The sequence below is a fragment of the Halictus rubicundus genome, chromosome 11 (assembly GCF_050948215.1).
Source record: "Halictus rubicundus isolate RS-2024b chromosome 11, iyHalRubi1_principal, whole genome shotgun sequence".
NCBI classification, from domain to species: Eukaryota; Metazoa; Arthropoda; class Insecta; order Hymenoptera; family Halictidae; genus Halictus; species Halictus rubicundus.
In genome coordinates, this window is record NC_135159.1 from 7,499,179 (window position 1) to 7,519,462 (window position 20,284).

A 20,284-nucleotide genomic window follows, 5' to 3' on the forward strand; every position below is an offset into this window, starting at 1 on the left:
ACAATTTTTAAAAATGTCTTCTAATGAAACAATTTTATTGAAAATTCGTATACATATAACATGGTATTGGTACTGTCCCACGAAAAAAATTCGAACAAAAATTCCCTCCAGAAGATCGGAAAAAAATTCCGAGAATATGCAACCGATATCTGTCATATTGGTTGGGAAGGGTGTTCGAAAGTTTGACAATCGTTTGCAAAGCAGTAAGCATAACTCGACGGGCCGGATACAGTGTCGTATCATCGATATTAAGAGCTTTCTAACTTTCTACTCAATTAACCCGATCTCGGGGGACTTTTAATATCTAGAAAAAGAAATCGAGTCACTTTAGAGGGAAGATTCCACTCGGAGAGCGGGAGTTCGCTGTCCCATTACAGCCGGGGCTAGTATCTCGCGGCGTTCGCAAGTAGCTACTTCTAGAAGTCCATTTTCAGGTCTGACCTCCGGTAACCCCCCGGCACTTATAGTCGTGCTATAGTCATGCTACCGGGGCTCCGCCGTTGGAACAGCTCCGGGGGGTGATACGAGGAAAAGGTAAAAGACTGCGCGCCCGATGAATTATCTCGGGAAAAAGCTTCCGACTTGAACGGGTCACTCTTTGTTACCGGAAAGTGTAGTTCACTTGTTATGCGGGCGGCACTGCCACCGTGCTTGCTCCTGCATAATTATTAACGTGCCTTCTCTGGGAATAGTCTCCTTATCTGCTCCTGTCTGGAATACCAAATTCCCGAACCGGCTCGCGTGCGTGAGATTTTTTCGCTCCGGCGGAAATTCATTCGGGAAAATAATCATGTGCGACACGATGCACTAATCTGTTTTACTACCCGAGAAACCAGGGTAGAGAAAAATCTCGAAGGCTTCCAGATTGAAGGTTTAGGGGAGTGCCTAAGTGCTTGTTTTGTCAGAAGATGCTTTGAGGTGATATCAAGGTCACCAGTGTTTGTTTTGTCACTGGATGCTTTAAGGTCATATCAATGTCATCAGTGTTTGTTTTGTCATTGGATGCCTTGAGGTCATATCAATGTCATCATTGTTTTGTCAGTGGATGCTTTCAGGTCATATCAATGTCATCAGTGTTTGTTTTGTCAGTGGTTGCTTTCAGGTCATATCAATGTCATCAGTGTTTGTTTGGTCAGTGGTTGCTTTGAGGTTATCTTAATGTCATCAGTGTTTGTTCTATCACTGGATGCCTTGAGGTCATATCAATGTCATCAGTGTTTGTTTTGTCAGTGGATGCTTTCAGGTCATATCAAGGTCATCGCGATTCTCTTTGTAGAGATTTTCGAGTTGCATCGATCAATGCATTTAAAAGTGTGTAATTAAAATGGAAACAACACAGTTAACCTTCAAATTATTTATACACATCCACCTAAAAAAATAGTTACATCAAATTATATAGTAAAATGATGTAAATCTATTCAACTTCTATTTGAAACGTTTTTCTGTATCGCCAACCGATTGGAAGTAATTCAATCGAAGATTGATTTAAATGAGGTACCCTGTGTAGAAGTATTAATATAATGAAAGCTCAATGTACAGAACGGAGGTAGACGGGAAACGATATGACCTTCGACGTCTTCCGATGATACTAATAATTGCCACTAAAACCGAGCCAGATGAAAAGTGGTTACATTAATTAGTGCGGCAGTCATCCGGAAGTTAATTAAATTTACGGCTTGCACCTGCTCGCGTGAAACGTCACGAAAAGATTAAATAGGTATTTGAACGGTGATCACTATAAAACTTATGGCAACAGATGCTGGAAGCATAAAACGTTTAAGTGCACTAAGAAGCGAATATTGAGCCCCGAGGTGAAACACAGTTGCACGCTTTCGAATAACGTTCGTCGTTTGCCGTCTTGCAACATTTTTCTTTTCCAATTTTCCATAACAAGAAACAACGGTTAATAAATTATCACGAACGAGGCGAAATTTCGGAAACAAAATATATTGTTCTCACTTTGGTAACGGTGACATCAATTTACATAACGTTATGCGTAAATGCATTTTTTATATTTCAGTTAAAATATTGTTTTGTATGCATTACGTTTAAAAAATATTACACTGCATTATTTGTACATCGAAATATTCAAATACTAAAAATATATGAAAATATTTATATAAATCTGTTGATTGCATCAAAAAACTTTTTAAATAAATTATCTTGTATTTCGGGAGACTCATTTTTTTACATTTCATATTGTCTGAGAATCAATATCACCTTGAATTTCTTCAAGATCAATATGTACATTTTTCTAGTGTTATTTTGTAATAAAAAGACAAATTTGGAGACCTAAATAGGTGATTTTGACTCGATTTGAAACCTTAAAAGTTCAAAGTGACCTTGACAAAGTATTTCAAGGTTATTGAAATCGATGAGGAGAAATGTTACATATCGCGTATAAAAATATTTCTATAAGTATTCTAAATGTTTTTATACATTTAAACATTTAAATACAGTTTACGCATAAATTTCAAGGAACTAAAGTAGCCATTGTTTTAGCAAGATCTTTTATTATCAATAGATTTATGCGTTGTTCTGTACACGTTTGATGGATTGTACAAAAAGAACAGGTCCAGCCGAGCATGCGATTCAGTGATATAGTCAAGCTCGTCTCGAGGACACCACGTTTGCATCGACAGTGTTTTGTGTGTTTGGCGTTATCAGTATCGAGACTTCAATCAGTTCGATTAATTTTTCTGCTCGACGGCTGACTAGCCGATACAACCTTGCCAGAATTAATACACGACACAATGGCGGCTGTTCATAAGCAAAATCTGCACAAAATGTCTAGGTATATACATACACAATAATTTCTATTATAGATATAAATAATTTTAAAAAAGTATAGTAAAAAAGGTATAGGAAGTATAAACATAAATAGTAAAAGTATGGGAAATACAATTGTAAATAGTAAAACTATACGAGAAGTATAAATGCACATAGTAAAAATGAAAATAGGAAATAAAATTGTGTCAAATAAAATTCAAATAAAAATACGAATTGTAATGGAAAATATAAATACACGCAGTAAAAATAAAAGTATAGGATGCGCAAATAAAAATACGAAATAAAATCGCGTAAAATAAAATTCAAATAAAAATACGAATTGTAATGGAAAGTACAAATACGTAATAAATAAAGCAATAATTTAATCTTAAGAAGCTGGAAGAACATATTTACTGGTCCAATATTAGTACAAGAGTTATAAAAAGTGTAAATAACAATATAAAAGAGAATATTAAAACAAAAATATACGGTGGCCAATTCAAATAAAAATATAAATTGTCATAAAAATTCACGATCCAATTATTTATTTTATCCCGATACGTAGGCAGGCATTTTTTGGCGATAAGATAAATAGGAAGCTATCATTGATTTAATATAATTTCGAAGTGGGTATCTGTACGACTGAAATGCGATTAATGTGCGCTGGCCGTAGTGACGTATTAATATATCCAAATGCAATTTTGACAGATATACGTCATTGCGGCTGATGGAGGATTCGACCTATCCGGCGGATGTATTTATGGGAAGGACGTGTAGAATATGACCGAGTTTACGTGTATACATGCTTGATGAGTACATGCACGCACCACCGTGTCGCACCACCTATACGCTCTCGCGTGCTATGCTATAACGCATATCCCGAATCGTTTCGTGCACAATCCGAAATTCTGATCTTTAGCCTATAATTCTGTGTAATTACCTGTCACGGTAAATGTACATTTAAATTTACCCAGTTTCGACAGCCTAAACGATACATCCCCCCCAAACCTAACCTACAAAGAATCGTATTTTTTTACTAGGTATCCCCATGTATTCCATTATTTTTGCTATGTTGCTTTTACTCAATTTTATTACAGTAATTTGTTACATTTTATACTATTTTATTATGCCATTATTTTCAGTATTAACTCAATGTTTTTGTACTATTTTATTAGATTTTATTTGCTATATTATATATACTATACTATAGACTATACTGTACTATACTATACTATACTATACTATATGATATTACTTTACTATGCTATATTATATTATTCATCTTTTATATTTTATTTATTTATATATGCTATTACTTTCAATATTACCTCAATTTTCATGTACTTTTGTCTTACATTTAATTTTATTATTATTTTATTACAACCTTATTATATTTTATTTATATATGCTATTATTGTCAATACCAACTCAATGTTTCAATACCGTTTTATTATGTTTTATTTTATTATTCTCTTACGTTTAGCGTTAATTAAATTTTAGGTTATTTCATTGTTCTACAGAGTGGTACAAAATTTGGCCCCTATGATTTCTGAGGTATTACCGAGAGTCTGACACAAAAAAATATTCAGAACAATTATGAAAATGTCACGGGAATTGTACGGTTGTTGAGAACGCAAAATGGCGGTTGAGCTTCGAGATTTTAATTGCAACATATCTGCAGGAAAAGTCTGAGGCAGCTGGCTAACCCGGCGACTGTGCTGGCTAAACAATTGGGTCGCCTCTTCCGATCCATCTATTGAAAAGAACTTCGTTTGGGAACTGTCGATCGCAAGGTTCACGTTCCCGGCAACTGGCGTGATCAATGACGTAAATGAAACACAATTTAAGAATATGGTCGCTGCACTAGAAAATCACAACATGTCGTTAGCTTAATGGTACTGCGCCGGGAAACTGGAAATAAAATTCTCAGTTTAAAGTTGTTCAACGTTCGTATAAAAGTTATTTAACGCGAAGTACGTCAACCGTTTCAGCAATAATCCCTTTAATTAATACCGTATAAAAGGAAAAATGTTTGCCTGGTCTCTGTCATCGAAACGCCAAAAATTTGGAAACTATGAACATCGGGCTTTAATTTAATTTTCAATTAAAGTTGTTCAAAGTTCGAACAAAAGTTCTCCAATGCGAAATACGTCAACAGTGTCAGAAATGTTTGTTCAGTTTCTATAATTATTCGTGCTAAATATATCAAATATTAATGTTAATGTTTTTCACATAAAACATTTCTGCACCCTCTCGAGTACAACGACATATCTTTTGGCAACAATGCGAGTTATTTTTTTATTTTGTTAAATTACTATTTGTTTAAATATGTATTATATATGTATTGTAGTATTATTTACATATATAAAAGGATTCGAGCGCAAAAACTATATAAAAGTAATAGTTAAAAATTTGAATAATGCGAGTTATTTTTTTATTTTGTTAAATTACTATTTGTTTAAATATGTATTACATATGTATTGTAGTATTATTTACATATATAAAAGGATTCGAGCGCAAAAGCTATATAAAAGTAATAGTTAAAAATTTGAATATGTTCATGGTTGTTGTTTTTATAAAATAATAATCACTTTTATCGCGAACGTGGAGTTAAATGATTAAACACTCGTTCCGGTAGCGACTGGAGAAAACAGGTGAAAGCATCGAGCAGATTGTCGGACAAGAGGATCGCAGGCGGTGTCCGCGGTCAAATGCAATAATCACGAGGCGTAAGTTTGATGAATGTGTCTGCTGCGAATTGACATTGGATCGCGGCACGGGTCTCTTGTATATATGGGGACGTGGCGCGTGTGTAATAGGTCCAAGGGATATAGGGTAGAGCGTAACTCAGCATCAGAGCTGGCCGGCGACGCCAGCAGCCAGCAGCTCGAACCGGAGCCAAAGTCGAGGCTGTTCCTGCATTACAGTAATCCGGAGCAACACGCCCGCGGAATACCACCATAGATATCCCCATGCCGTGGCCTAGCCGGCGCACCGGCCATTTCACTTGCCATATACTTTGAGGTCGGGGCTACCTGATATCCTCGGTGTTCGACTTCGCCTCGTTCTACCCTGTCCGTCGAATGCGATACCATCTTAATCGTGCTAATCCACCTACACCTATCACCGAGTGATGCGCAATGCTATCGCTCTATAGCGACAACGCCTGTAGTCGTACAGTCAGGCGAAAAAGTCTCCGCACGCCCCTTAAAATTATGTAACTTTTCTAAAAGTGCATGTCTTCAGATTTTGCCAGAATTTAAAAGAATCGGTTTGCCAAATCGTGTGTACAGCAAATTCTAAGAAAATTGTAAATGGCAAGGATTGCGAAAAGAAATGGTGAGTATTGATTTATTGAAACGGAGTAGAATTAAATTAAACTTTACTTCAGGAAACCAGAAATTTTTAACTTTTCATATTTAATCCCGTAGATTTTGGCGAGAAAATGCCGAAAGTCCAAGTTTTAATGTTAGAAATTCACTGGCTCAAAAGTGGTGCGTGTTTAAAATTGAGCGATTTGAAGAACTTTTGAGCCAGTGAATTCCTAACAATAAAACTTGGATTTTCGGCGTTTTCTCGCCAAAATCTACATGATTACATCAGAAAAGGTTAAAAATTTCTGGTTACTTCAAGGGAAGAATAGCCAAAAGACAAAATAAATAATGAATTTTGATACCAATTATTTTTACGAATCTGGGTTTGGTAATAAATTGCAAATAGTGCAATTCAAACCTTGGATCCTTTTAGTCTTCCTAATATTTTAAATTGCCTCAACTCGTTTTTGTCACAAATGCATAAAGACCGCAGTATAGTAGTAAGTCTAACAACAAATAACCGTAGAATATCGAGGGTGGGAAGTAAACGCGGAAACGTATTTTTATCAAGTTTTATTCGAAGTGAAATTCACTGTGGAGTCAAACGTATGCGAGGTTAGGTCGCCTCGAACTTGCAAGCTTTTTCCAAAGTTGCCGGCTTCAATTTCTTCGGCGAAAATAGGCGTGTCAACTCGTAGGCATTCCTCGTCTTCGGGGAAGAACCGAATAATGTCTGCTCGTACTGTGCCCTGAGAAATTCTTCAAACGCTTCAGCAATCGGTGATATCTGACTCACAAAATATTCCTTTGTCCTTCGACTGGTAGAGTGAATTTCTCCGCACGTAACACGTCCTCACTAACCTCAGTCATTCTGTCGAGTGGTGTCAATGAGTTCGAGCACGATCATGAAAATATTTCGTGAAAATTACTGTTATTCTTTTCTACTGTGGTGGTTTTCCATTTTAAACATTTCGGAAAAGTGATGACCTTTTTCTCAAGTCTCGCAGATGAGCATTTCTGGGATCTCTCTGTAAGCATGTTTGTGGAGCTGAAAAGAATTTTGTTCGGACTTAAGCCATCTCTTGTAATTAAAAATTTACTATATATATGTATATAGTTGCGTATCTGTGCTACCTTGTTAAAAATAATAGCTCGTTAACAAGCTATTTTTATTCTATTGTACAGCATCGGTTGCGAAACCGTTAAAACGTTCAACTTGTCAAAGCTAATGAATAATTGCGGATTTGTACCGGTGCATTCGACGTTGCAAAATAAATGTCAACCTTATAATTGCACTTATCCGTTTTACATGTATCCAGTAGAACAGTATTCATTGCAGCGCAAAATCTAGAAACAGTGTCAAAAGCAATAAATTATAAGAAATTTACCAATTATCCTAAAATATTCACTAACTTTTTGGGCATTCATTTTAAATAAATATCCCGAGTAGATTGCCTTCGGTTTTGAAAATATGCTTTATGCGAACGGTGATAGTTATGCAGTTGTTTTTTACGCGTAATTATTCTATGAACTCCCCTGAACAAGATGATGTAATTTAATATTGTATTACGCGTACGAAGATATGTGTAAAAAATAATTAAAGTGAAAAGAATGTGTGTAATTATGCCAAAAAGTGTTGTTTTCGCTCCAACTATTTTTAGAAGCATGCACGCAATTATAATATAATATTAAACTATACTATCTCGTTCCGGGTAATACGCAGTATAATTTAGCAGAAAAAGCAACCTTTCGAAAAGAGCTCGTTTACCTTGAAAATGGAAAAATTCTCAAATGAAAATTACAAATCACGTATGAACGTCCTCAAAAGGCAGAATTATGTCTGTCAGTGGATAATGGTGACGGGCAGGCTTTGTAATCATTACAGAATCGGAAAGGCACGTAGTTATGCGACTTTCCGGACAGCTTCTTGGTTTCGCTCATTCCGCAATCCGATAACACGGTTCCAAAAACCGCAACCAATGCGGACACGTGCTGCATTTGCACCTCGCGGGAAAATCTAATCAGCAATGTCCTCTTCGGGCTGGTTATTACTCCACTCTGGCCCGCTATTTCCGCGATCACGTGCAATATTTTACCATCGCCGCAAAGCTCCGCGCGCTGCCGCTTTTAGAATTTCGGTTTCCCGCCTCTTGTCCCACGCGTTTTAACGTGCCTACATTATATGAACTTCGCTATTTGATTTTGAATCCTATCCAGCCGCTTTGATAGCGAAAATCGGATTTTATAATAAACGGGATTCTCCGCGTGTACCGCCGCCGATTTATTCGAGCAGAGTCTGCAGAGTTTCACAGAGTCGAATTAGGGAAATCTTGGCGGAAATTATGGGGTTCGTGTTTTTGGACGTGAATTGTTCCAGGGCCAGTTTTGCAGAGCTTTTTGAGATTTAGAATTGTTTGTTACGGTCAATCCCTTCTCATATGATACCGAGTTAGTGGCCATTTTCGAATAAGTACTAACAAAAGACTTTAGTTAATTATTTCTAACAACTGTCGGTGTTGAAAATAGGTAGATATACCTCTGTGAAAAAAATTTGGATTCTGAGGCTTGAAATTTCTACTTTTGACGCAACTTTAGCTTAGGGGATCAGAAATTTTCGATTTCCTTTTATATAATCCTGCAGATTTTGACGAGAGCATGCCAAAAATCCGAGTTTTAACGTTCGGAGTTCTCTGGTTCAAAAGTTATTGAAATCGGTGAACTTTAAACACGCGTAACTTTCGAAGCAGTGAATTCCTAACGTTAAGACTTGGATTTTCGGAATTTTCTCGTCAGAATCTACGGGATTATATTTAAAAAAGTTCAAAATTTGTGGTCCCCTGTGTCGAAATTTAGCCTAATCAACAAGATGATGGCGCCTCCTCTCAAGAATAGATTTGAACGTCTCCGCAGATAGACAATAATCTGCTTAGGCTCATTTTGAAGCCTCTAATTTCAACGCAGCCAATTTTTCTTTTCAATAATTTTGCAATAAAAATAAATTTGTGTCTTGCTTTAAATAAACGGATGCAGTGCCTGTGATCCGAAACGAATTAAAATGGACACTGACGAAGATAAGATCCCAATTTTCCAGAAGACATAAGGACGAGCAGAACGGAGAAGAAGTTGTACATGCGTTAATGTTTACTATCACTTCCGAGACTACACACATTTCCCACAAATTACACAGAGCCGGGGAGGATCGCATCAAGCGAAACGTCGAGCACAAGCCGCGTTGTGGTCGTATCCGCCGGCCACTTTGAAATCCTCGGGATTTTCCTTCGTTTCCCGTAACCCGGTTGGTAACGAAAAAGATGAGGTAGAGAGCCCGGGGGCGCAGCGACACCGAAGAAGATTTATTGTGTCTGTCAGTTACACAAGATAGTAACTAGTCTAGGCCGGACTTGGCTCCCCGAACCGTGAACAACCAACGGGATATAGGTTCCCGTTCCCGTTCTCCAGCGAACTATAAGCAATCGGCGGTGGCTGCGATCGGACGAATGCAGGTCGTTTGATAAATTTTATGGGGCCCGAAGAAAAACACAAATATTTTCGCTCAATTGCCCCGGCTCCCGCTGCTCGACGTCGATACCTGCTTCTGACAAGTGTACATTCCCCGTTCTCCCCTATTCGAACGCCTGTATACCGCTCGGTTTACCTAAGTTTGATATGGTTGCGGGGGCCGGGGAGAGGCTTGTATGTGCTCAGCATTTTCTTGGTTTGCTTTTTGATGATATTGAGGGAACCAGAGCTCCCTTTACACGCGACAAAGGCACGAATACCACCCTTCCCCCACCCACCCAACCCCCTCACCCCCCCTCTCCACCCATCGACGGAGAAATCTAATCGGAAAAATTTCTCGTTTACTTAACCGCCGTTTTTACCCACCTGTCAATTCCGTTTCCGCGATGATAGCGACGCGATACGAGTTTACTGTGGATTCTTGGGGCTCGCGAGCTTGTTGCGCTTCTGTGATAGTGTGCGCGCGCGCGCACGCGTGTCTCGTGTGTAATGCGATTTAAAGAGCAGACTTTTCGAGGGCGGAATAAAATCGATTTCATGCATTTCTGACAAGAATTGCTGGACCAATTACGAAGCAGCGACAAAAATTGCGAAAAAGTTGTGAACACTGTTTTAATGAATGAATGTCTATGCAGGTCCTATGTCTTGCAATTAATGTGGACAATTTTTATTTTCCATAAAAATCCGCCGTCTACTAATAACGATTGAAAAATGTATTCTCCAAGTAATTTCTGGTGAATAAAGTTTCTTGAAAAAATAAAATGGCTAACCCCTTCAAAAATATCGAATTACAACATTTACAATGGCAATATCTAATATTAAAAGGATTTACATACTTTGTAGAAACAATTTATTAAAAATTGCCTAAACCAAGCGCGAAAAATTTTCCACAATTCTTCCAATAACGTTCCAAAATTCATGTCTAGATTTTACGAATCTATAACAAAAATGAATATACAAAACCGTAAAAATGTTAATTTCAATTTAACTTCGTGTAAGTAACGCAGAAAATTTTGCACAAAAATCCGCAGTCTATTTGTGACTGTTGCAATGAGTGATTTTCATTGGAACGTCTCCGTTAGGGACGAAATTGATTAAAATTTTTGTTCGAAATGGCCGAAAATAAATTCAAAAGTGCGCACAGCTAAATTTATTCGAAAGCAGCAAGAACGATTTATGTTAACGGAAAGGGGGAAACACGTCTTCCACCGGGGCTTCCGGTTTTATCGAAATTTATAATAGAACCCGTGTTTTCTATCGGAACGAATATTCATTCGACTGTCCGCGTTCACAGCGGTGCGCGTACACAGAAGCTACGCTCGCGGAACTTTATGACGAGTACAACGAATATCGTTGTTTGCATTACCCGCATGAATCCGCGATTACTGTTTCGCCGTGTTAAACCGTTCCGCGGCATAATTCATGGGGAAGCATATGCCGCAATGGCATGCCGGCAGGTGCAATTACAGCGGTTTCCCTGCCGAACGGAAACGCCTCGCGTCTCAATACTAATGCAAAATTCTCCCGTCAGGTAGAAAGTGGAAACGATGCTGGAACAATAGACGCGTGTCTTTGCTGTAACTTTGTTAGTATTGAGAATTTTAGTATTAAAATTTTCGAGGATATAGTAGTTAGTCCATAGATTGTAAGTGGGTAAACCAAAAACCTCAAATTTTCGTATTCTGTGAACAATAAATCATTTTTGGCAATGGAACGTATCCAGAATCTTCACATTGGAGCACAGAGCACGCTTGTCGCTGCCATAACTTTGTTAATAGTGAAAATTTTGGTACGAAATTTTCCGGACATATAGTAGGCAATCCGTAGATAATGAGTAGGTAAAAAAAGAATATTAATTTTCCTCGCATTCTGAACTGCAAATATTTTTTATCAATACCACATCACATCTTCTCACTGGCGCATTCGGTACCTACGGCTTGTTGCTGCCATAACTTTGTTAATGGTGGGATTTTTGGTGCGAAATTTTATGAAAATATGCTGAGCATGCCACACAGCATGACAAGGCTAAAAACATAAAATCAGTTTTGCTCACTTGACAAATTAAAAATTTTGTTTCACACTGACAGTCTCGTGTTTTTCGCCTGACACAGTATTCTGTTTGTGTATAACAGAGCCGCGCGATGCATAGCATAGTTCGCTCGCAAGCAAAGAACGAGTGCCAACATGCAGCAATGCGTGGGAGGGTGACAGAGCCTCGGTGGTAGGATAATCTGTCAATCTAGAGAGCAACGCACACATTGACACTCTCTTATGGCTGCGGAGCGGGCGTGCGAGTTGCCAAAGTCGTTCCTATTCGAATGGCAAGTTGGTCGATCTTCTATAATACATGAATGCAGAGCTTCAACTATATCATCTTATACGGCGTAGTATATGAAAAATAAGGGAAGTGGAGTATGTCAATTTTAAATTTATTTAAAATATCAAGTTATTGCGAAAACTCCAAAGCTAAAAATCATTTATGTAAAAAATCATTTATTTCATTACGTAGTTAATTAAAAATAAGGTGGGCTTAAGTTATGACTTTGTCAGTTTCTAATTTGTTTATAAAATACAGTCCTCCGAAGTTTCCAATTGTTAGGTACCTTCACAAAAGGATGACAAACATAGCTGTACTTATAAATTATTATCTCAGAAACTATTTCTCGAATTGAGCTGAACTTTTTATTACTTTAATCTAGAAGGCCTGCACTATAACACAAACTTTTGTTTTCATTGAAAAATCAATTTCGTAACGTTGAAAATGATAAATGTATCAGTACTATCACGTGCATCATCATCGTCTGTTTGTTTATAATTTTCATCGTTCCCAAATAAATTTTACCACAAACAGACAAATCCTAATGGTAAAACAAACCTTCTAGATTAGAATAAAAAAAAATTCAACTTAGTTCAACAAATAATTTGCGAGATAAAAATTGATAAGTGCAGCCTGTCCTTGTCCAGGTAGATGTATGGTGAGTGGTATATTGTATTTTTACAATATCGAAGACATTTGTTTGTCACTTTGAACGTGCTACAATGTGGCAGCCATCCATGCAACGCGGAAAATGCGAACCGTCGCGCGTTTGTCGCATTATTTTATTATGCAAGAGTATATTTTTAATTGCCAGGGAAATTGTGGAAGGTGTGCAATTATGTATGAACTGCAGTTGCAAGTTATTTACGTGGGTTACGGTGCGGCGAACGGGGTGAAATTGCAGGTGGTTTATATTACGACTTTGCGTTCCGGAACATTCGCTACGTTGCATCGTTCTGAATAGATGCCTCTTATCAATTAACAAACCGACTAAATTTACGGATATCACACGACGAAATTTCGGTGGAGAATGCCCGCCCCTGTGTAACATCAAATTTACCAATGCGGTAGCGGTGCACTACTTCGCGAAAATTAGGTACTACTGCTTCCATTACCGACTGCTTCAATTGTATCACGATAATTTAATCCGCAAGAAAATTTACGCGGACAGACCCATTGTTCGTGTTCCATACATATAGAAACTTCGACGGTACATATTTTTTCAACAAATTCGAAATCGGAAAGTTTTGGCTCAACACCCATCCGCAAATGTTTAGTTAATGGTGTGATTCAACATATGGTTTGTAAACCAAGTCCATTTCTTGACCGTAAGATTGAAATTGAATACAATACATAATACTACGCCATACAATCTCTAATTTTTATGAGAATCTGTGAAATCAACCACAAACAATGATTTCGAATGACCTATTACCAAAAGCACAATTTCTGTTTAGAGGCTTCTAATTTAAAAACAAAATTGAATGTATTAAAATGATGACATAAACCCCTTCTAATTTCGCTTGTATTACCCCATACAATACTTAATTTTGATGAAATCGTCCGGAAACGTCCATTTTCAGTAATACTTTACCGAGAGTGCAACTTCTGGTTTCGTAAAAGTAAGCAAAAATTTAGATGCTTGTATATTATAAAGAAATACAGATCCAGCGAACTTATAACATAAACCCTCCCCAATTTGGGGTGCACTGCGTCGTAGAATACTCAATTTCAAAACCGGCAGCATCAACGAGGAAAAGTGATTGATTAGGAACGACCCTTATCTGAACCTGCCTAAGAACGTTATGATTCCAAATCTGAACATCGCAAGCTCGCGACTCGCCTCATTAGACGTTTAACAGGTTAGCAAAGTAACCATCAGCGTTCTGAATAGTCGAGTGTACCATTAGTCGCAGCGGTTGGTGGCTCGAGGAGAGTATTGAGGAGAAGAAAAATCTCGGAGAAGCAAGACTAGTCCGAAAGAAGAAGTAGAAGTAGAAGAAGAAGAAGAAGAAGAAGAAGAAGGGGACGAAGGCAGCAAGCGGAAAGACGCGGGCGATTGATTTATGATAAAAGGAGGCCGCGAAGCCGCGGTAAGTGGGCCATTTTTCAATGAGCCCCTGGGAAGCGAATGAATTCCCACAAGGAAATGGAATTTTGATCGGTCTGTGCCCTTCCCGTATCAAAATCCACGACTGGCCGTCACACGTGATTCCTCAACTATTTCGATACTGCGCGCGGCGGATCGAGAGCGAAAAAGAGGGGGCCCAACAGCCAACGTAAGTTATGGCTCTTGTCTCGCCCCGGCTTTCCACTGCCTCCATGAATGTATGCATAAGATATGAACTTTGCGCTTTATGCATTGAACGCAACGCCGATAAGCAGAGGAAACTGCAGACGCTCCGAGTCTTCGCTGCAGATAAACGCGTTTTATCGCGCAATCGCCGTTAAAGGATGCGTACTAGATATCCGAAAAGAGAAAGAATTAACGTAATGATCCTTTCGAACGAAATGGAGGCGATTGTCCTCGGAAAATCTGCCGAAGAAAGATTTTTCTTTAAGTCGTGTGGAAATTTAATTCTTCCTGAATAGAATGCCGCTGGTATAAAAGTTGGCAAAATTTTCTTTTTATTGGAAAAATTATGGCGTGTGCAGGAAAGGTTTCTTTAAACACTAAACTATTTTTGAGGTTTGTAAATATTTATATTTTCCAGAAAAAAATTTAATAACACAATTTTTCCTACGTCTCTTTACTTCAATCAAGAATTTGCAATCCCTTTTTTATGAAATATTTCTGTCATTGTTTTGTTAATAGTTACAGACCTGAAAAGTACTGCACATGTACTACAAGGTCACAGCAAAGATTGTGCAAAAAGAGAAGTCCTCGTTTTCTCCGAATTAATTGTAGAGGACGATAATTTTTGTCCTGTCTGTTTCGTTGGATATAATTAAAAAAATGTATAGAAGAAATGGATTTGGCTTTTTCGTTGAATACGCGGACTCCTTTGTGGAGCTCCTGGAGGTTTAAGGCGCAAGATTAACACTGGCGGAGCTTGGCTGATTCCAACTCGCACCAGCAAAATTAATATTCGGCGAGCTATTCAAGCCGGTAGAATTAGTGGTTGAACTATAGCTACTATCCGATTGTACTTCCCGGAGGAAGTAGATCCAGTGAGCGTTAATTCTATCGTCTCACGTGATGGACGATTACAACTTATACAACTTCGATGGCCGCCGTTTCGAAGTGATCAGCAACTTGTTCGTTTTCTTGTTGTCGACGAAATGTTGATAGCGTTTGCGATACATTGCATTTCCCGGTTAATGTCGAGCAGTTTCGCAAAAATTAGTTATCGTGTCACGTGGTGCATGGAAAATTGGAGGGGGTTTATGTCATCACTTTGCTGAGTTCGGATTTGTTTAAAAAATTCAAGCCTTCAATTTGTTCACTTCTTTCTATTCTTTACAGAGACAGAGGACTTACAGATCACTCAAAATCAATACGGTTTCGGACAATATCAGAAGTTCTGATTAAAATTTCGTATTGCGTGATATAGAATATGGAAAATCAAGGGGAGTTTAAGTCATTATTTTGCTGAATTCAAATTTGTTTAAAAAATATAAGCCTTCGAAGTTGTCAATTTAACATAAAAATATTTTTAAAAACTGCAAACTTCGATCAGTACCTTCGACTAAACTGGACAAAACGATTACAGACAAAATTCTATTACAAACTTAGAAGAATCTACGACTGCAAATAATCCAGAACACGTTTCAATAAAATCCCCAAACAATTTAAGAGCGAGAAAGACGAACTTTACCACAACGTGCTTTTTCCCAAGCTTACCTTAAGAGCACTGTCACCAGCGACCAAAGAAAAGAATTTTCCAACAAATACATCCTCTCTCTCTCTCTCTCTCTCTCTTCCTCTCTCTTTTTCACAGCGCAACATGCATTGTCTTTAATTATCGGCTTTTTCGTTGCAGCTTTTAATGCCCTTTGCGTCGCGGGAAAAAATTAAACGAAACAGGAATCGCGAGGTGGCCGAGGTCGCGCAGAGGCCAAAGTCGAACTCGTTTCGCGTAATTAACGACATCTATAGTTGCCCTGTCACCAATTATAGCAGCGGCCCGGTCGGTCTCGTTATTCTGTCGTCGTTGGAAATCATGGCGGAACTCACGGTGACGTTTAGTATCGAGCTTTAACGAATGGCCGCGTATGAACAATGAACCGTAAAATGCAATTAACCGGTAACGACGCACGCGGATTACTTAAAAGGGCCCCGAAGGATGAATGGCCGAGCACCCGCCGCGCCACGTCGGCCGACGTCTCATGCTACTTTTCCAAGGCCCTCCGAGGCTGCCTCATTATTCCCGGCCACTTTTTACTTGGCCCATTATACTTTCGATTTTCTAATTACTCCATTGTGTATAGAATTCATTCTCGTGGCGAGAACGGTTGCGGGCCAGGATCGATGACGGTCTTGACACCTTCCTTCCATCGCTCCTAACCCCATGGACCTCTGGGCAATCAATTTAATCCGTCCAATGCGATCAATTTATCTTTTACTTTTTTTTTTCAAAAAAATTTTCACAGAAGTCGTATTTATAAAATCGCGGATTTTACGCGCTTATAAGGAAAATTAAATAACTAAATTATTAAAATTATTAACCCTCGACAGCTTGCTAACAGGGTTTTCAGTAATTGCATTATATCAAAAGGAGCTTAAAAATATTCGGTTAAACTTCACCTTGGCGACCCAGAAATTTTTAACTTTTTACAAATACAATTCTGTGCATCTTGACGAGAAAATGCCAAAAATCAAGGTTTTAAAGCGAGGACTTCACTGATTCGAAATTTATGCGTGTTAGATTCTACTTTCTTCCTCTATCTCATGACTTCTCCCATCCTCTTCCCAATCACTATCCGCATCAATTACGTTAACCATCGCAATTGTTAAAAAAGTATAAGCAGAGAATAAGACGTTTGTCAGTTCTGTGGCTCGGGCGATTGAAAACTGCTATTATAAAGGGATTCCCGACAATAGGTAGATACTTTCCAACCGTCAACAACTCGACTTCCGGCCAAGGAGTCAGAGCCGCTTTATTACGCCTTGTATTTGGTAAACACGGAGCTTCCGGCGTTCCGCATGCGAACTACTTAAAGTTTAACGCTCGCGGACTTTCCCGTGATAGTCTTCTTCATAACGAACTTTCCCGCGGCGGACTTCGCGCCCACGCGTATGCACGATGAAAAATGGCTGCTACGGAATCCATCGCCACCCCAAAAATATAAATTTCTACAAAGAAACCAGAAAAATGTGTAAAATAATTTAAACAGGCCAAAGAATTCAACACGAGACAACAAAAATAATTTTGACAATCTAAATCGCTGAAAAATTTATCAAAGTTATCAAGTAATAGCTTGACAGTCTATTCATGATACGTAGACAGTATGCATGATGAGAGTATGCAAGAAATCGAAATATCAACAAAAATTCTTTTCACCACAAATTATCGACTTGAAGAATTTATGGAAAGTCGAATAATCAAGATATCGAAAAATTCGTCGGCCCTGTGTACTGCCCTAAGTGTCCCCCCTAACCGGGTATTTTTTTGTTTCCAGATCGCCAACTCATCTCCCGCACTGTCGTCGCAAAAGTGGTTGATTCTCATGGCAGCACGGAGACTCGCAGCCCTCCTTACCGCAATTCTACAGCTTTGTTTATGTGAGTAACCTAACCTGCCATCGAGTCAGCGAGCTTCCACGACCCCGTGATCCCTGATCCTTATCGAGGAAAATAATTTCGCTCATCTTCGCCCAATAGTTTTCATTCCCGCGATCAGAAGACCGGAAGTGCCTCGATACGATTCGATAAAGAAGCCGGCACAGTTGGAGAAACAAAGAACAATAATAACACGGCTAAACGATGGGAACGGGGACGCGCTGAAAGAGGCAAATTGAAAGTTCGTGTACGCGATTCCGTCAACTTCCGTGGGCTGACTTCCATGAGAAAACCGCAGATGCGCCGGGCACATTGAAAACCTACACGCGCTCTTCCCAGGGAAAAGTCAAACTTGATTTTGTCACTCGAACCGCGATATCGCGCACGAAATTATTGATTGAGCGAAATCTCGGACGGAGATTGGGGGCTGTTTATGTCATCGTTTTATCAATTTCGAATATGTTTAAAAAATACGAGCACTTAAAGTTTCCTGTCCTCTTTCTTATCTGCGGATAGATAGGGGACATAAAAATTTATGTTTCCAGGCAGTATCAGAGGCTTGGCTTAAAATCTAATATTGTGTGATATAATATATAGAAAATTATGGGAGGTTTAAGTCATCATTTTAGCGAATTTTAGTTTGTTTAAAAAATACAAGCTTTTGAAGTTTCAATTCTTTCTTGTCTGTAGATAGACAGGGGACATAAAAATGTATGTTTTGCGGACAGTATCAGAGACTTGGCTTAAAATTTAATATTGTGTGATATAATATATAGAAAATTATGGGAGGTTTAAGTCATCATTTTAGCGAATTTTAGTTTGTTTAAAAAATACAAGCTTTTGAAGTTTCAATTCTTTCTTGTCTGTAGATAGACAGGGGACATAAAAATTTATGTTTTGCGGACAGTATCAGAGACTTGGCTTAAAATTTAATATTGTGTGATATAATATATAGAAAATTATGGGAGGTTTAAGTCATCATTTTAGCTAATTTTAGTTTGTTTAAAAAATACAAGCTTTTGAAGTTTCAATTCTTTCTTGTTTGTAAATACATAGGGGTCATAAAAATTTATGTTTCCGGACGATATCAGGGACTTGGCTTAAAATTTAATATTGTGTAATATAATATATGGGAATTTAGGGGAGGTTTAAGTCATCATTTTAGCGAATTCTAATTTGTTTAAGAAATACAAGTTTTTGAAGTTTTCAATTCTTCCCCTATCTTCACAAAGACAGAAATGCGTACGGATCATTAATAAAAATCCTTGTTTCCGGACAATATCAGAGACTTGGCTTAAGATTGAATATTATGTACTATAATATATGGGAAATTAGGGGAGGTTTAAGTCATCATTTTGCTGAATTCCAATTTGTTCAAATTATACAGGCCTTTGAAGTTTCCAATTTTTCGAAAGCTTCATGGAAGGGTGTGCTTACGAATCTCGGAAACTGATCAACGAATTGCACTGAAGTTTTTTTTATTTTAATGAACGTGTTACTTTACACTGATTAAAATTATTAAACGTAGAATGACGTTTCTATTTGGCTGCTGTCCCGTACAATTTACATGGACAATTTCTACCAATAACCTTGTTTTACTTTTATTCCGCAGTGTGCCAATAACCGTTTTAACACCGGAAATACACCTCGAGCGAGATTTGTCTTTAACCCGTTTACCTCTCGCAGAGGAACCATTCTTCGCGCGGATCCGCGGCTTGTCCGAGCTCGTCCGGTTTCTTTCCCGAACGGTCCCCGGTAATTATATTCCGTTAAAAGCATGCTTGGTAAATCCTGAAATTCAGTTTCTCGCGATCCGTAGGAACGAGGGAATAAGTCGAGGAACGCGGCGCAGATTTATCCGGCATAACTAAGTAGCGGCGTGGCGAATAGCTTTTTAACCGTTCCTATCAGTCTAAAAAGCCTTGAGGTTCTGTTACTTACCGGGAGAGGCCGCTATTCAGTCCGAGGGGCCGCGTGCCCAACTAAATCACACCGGATTTAAGTGGATTCTACAAACTCCCCTACACCCGACTACCACGATGTATTGCCCTTGTAGGGTAGTTGCGGCGCCATTCTACCGCAACGCGGATATACTCAGCTAAGAGATTCGAGCTGGAGGCTGCACCGCCGCCCACGCCGCACCCTGTTACTTCCGTCGGATCTTATGAACGCGTCAACAATAAACCGAGCTCCTCGGTTAATTCGATTCCCGTCCCCGGCTAACATCGATCTTCAGCCGTTCCGTTTTTATGCTGATCCTTCATTATTACCTTACGATTAGTCTCTTTGCCGATTTATACACCAACCCCTCGCGGTGCAACCTGTTAAATAAAAAAAATTACATCATTCAGTGCTATCCCCACAGGCAGCTTCACTAACCTAATGCAATCGATGGCACGCGTTTTAAGTAACAATAACTTTTTTAGAAATGGACCAACTTCAGTCTTTCTGCTAAGCAAGCTGGGGGTTAGTTTGCTTAATATGTAATGAACATTTTGGAGAAATTGCTTCTCACAACTTTTTTGTTCGAGCTTGTAGCGAAAATTTACAAAATGTGTTTGGTGGATAGGTTGTAAAGGGTGTCCCAAAAATGTTATATTTCCTTGAAAGGAGAGATTCCCGGGGTCATTCGAAGTAACTTTG

At 38.5% G+C, this 20,284-nt stretch overlaps 1 protein-coding gene across 1 annotated transcript in view; it reads left to right on the forward strand.

The window, feature by feature from the left end:
• The window catches only part of Dip-lambda (Dpr-interacting protein lambda), a 152,304-nt gene that overhangs the window by 107,229 nt on the left and 24,791 nt on the right, over positions 1 to 20,284 (forward strand). Inside the window, exon 4 of the mRNA XM_076797330.1 lies at positions 17,542 to 17,644. Within this exon, the coding sequence (XP_076653445.1) occupies positions 17,590 to 17,644 (55 nt within the window). The 5' untranslated portion in view covers positions 17,542 to 17,589. The remainder of the gene's footprint in view (positions 1 to 17,541; positions 17,645 to 20,284) is intronic.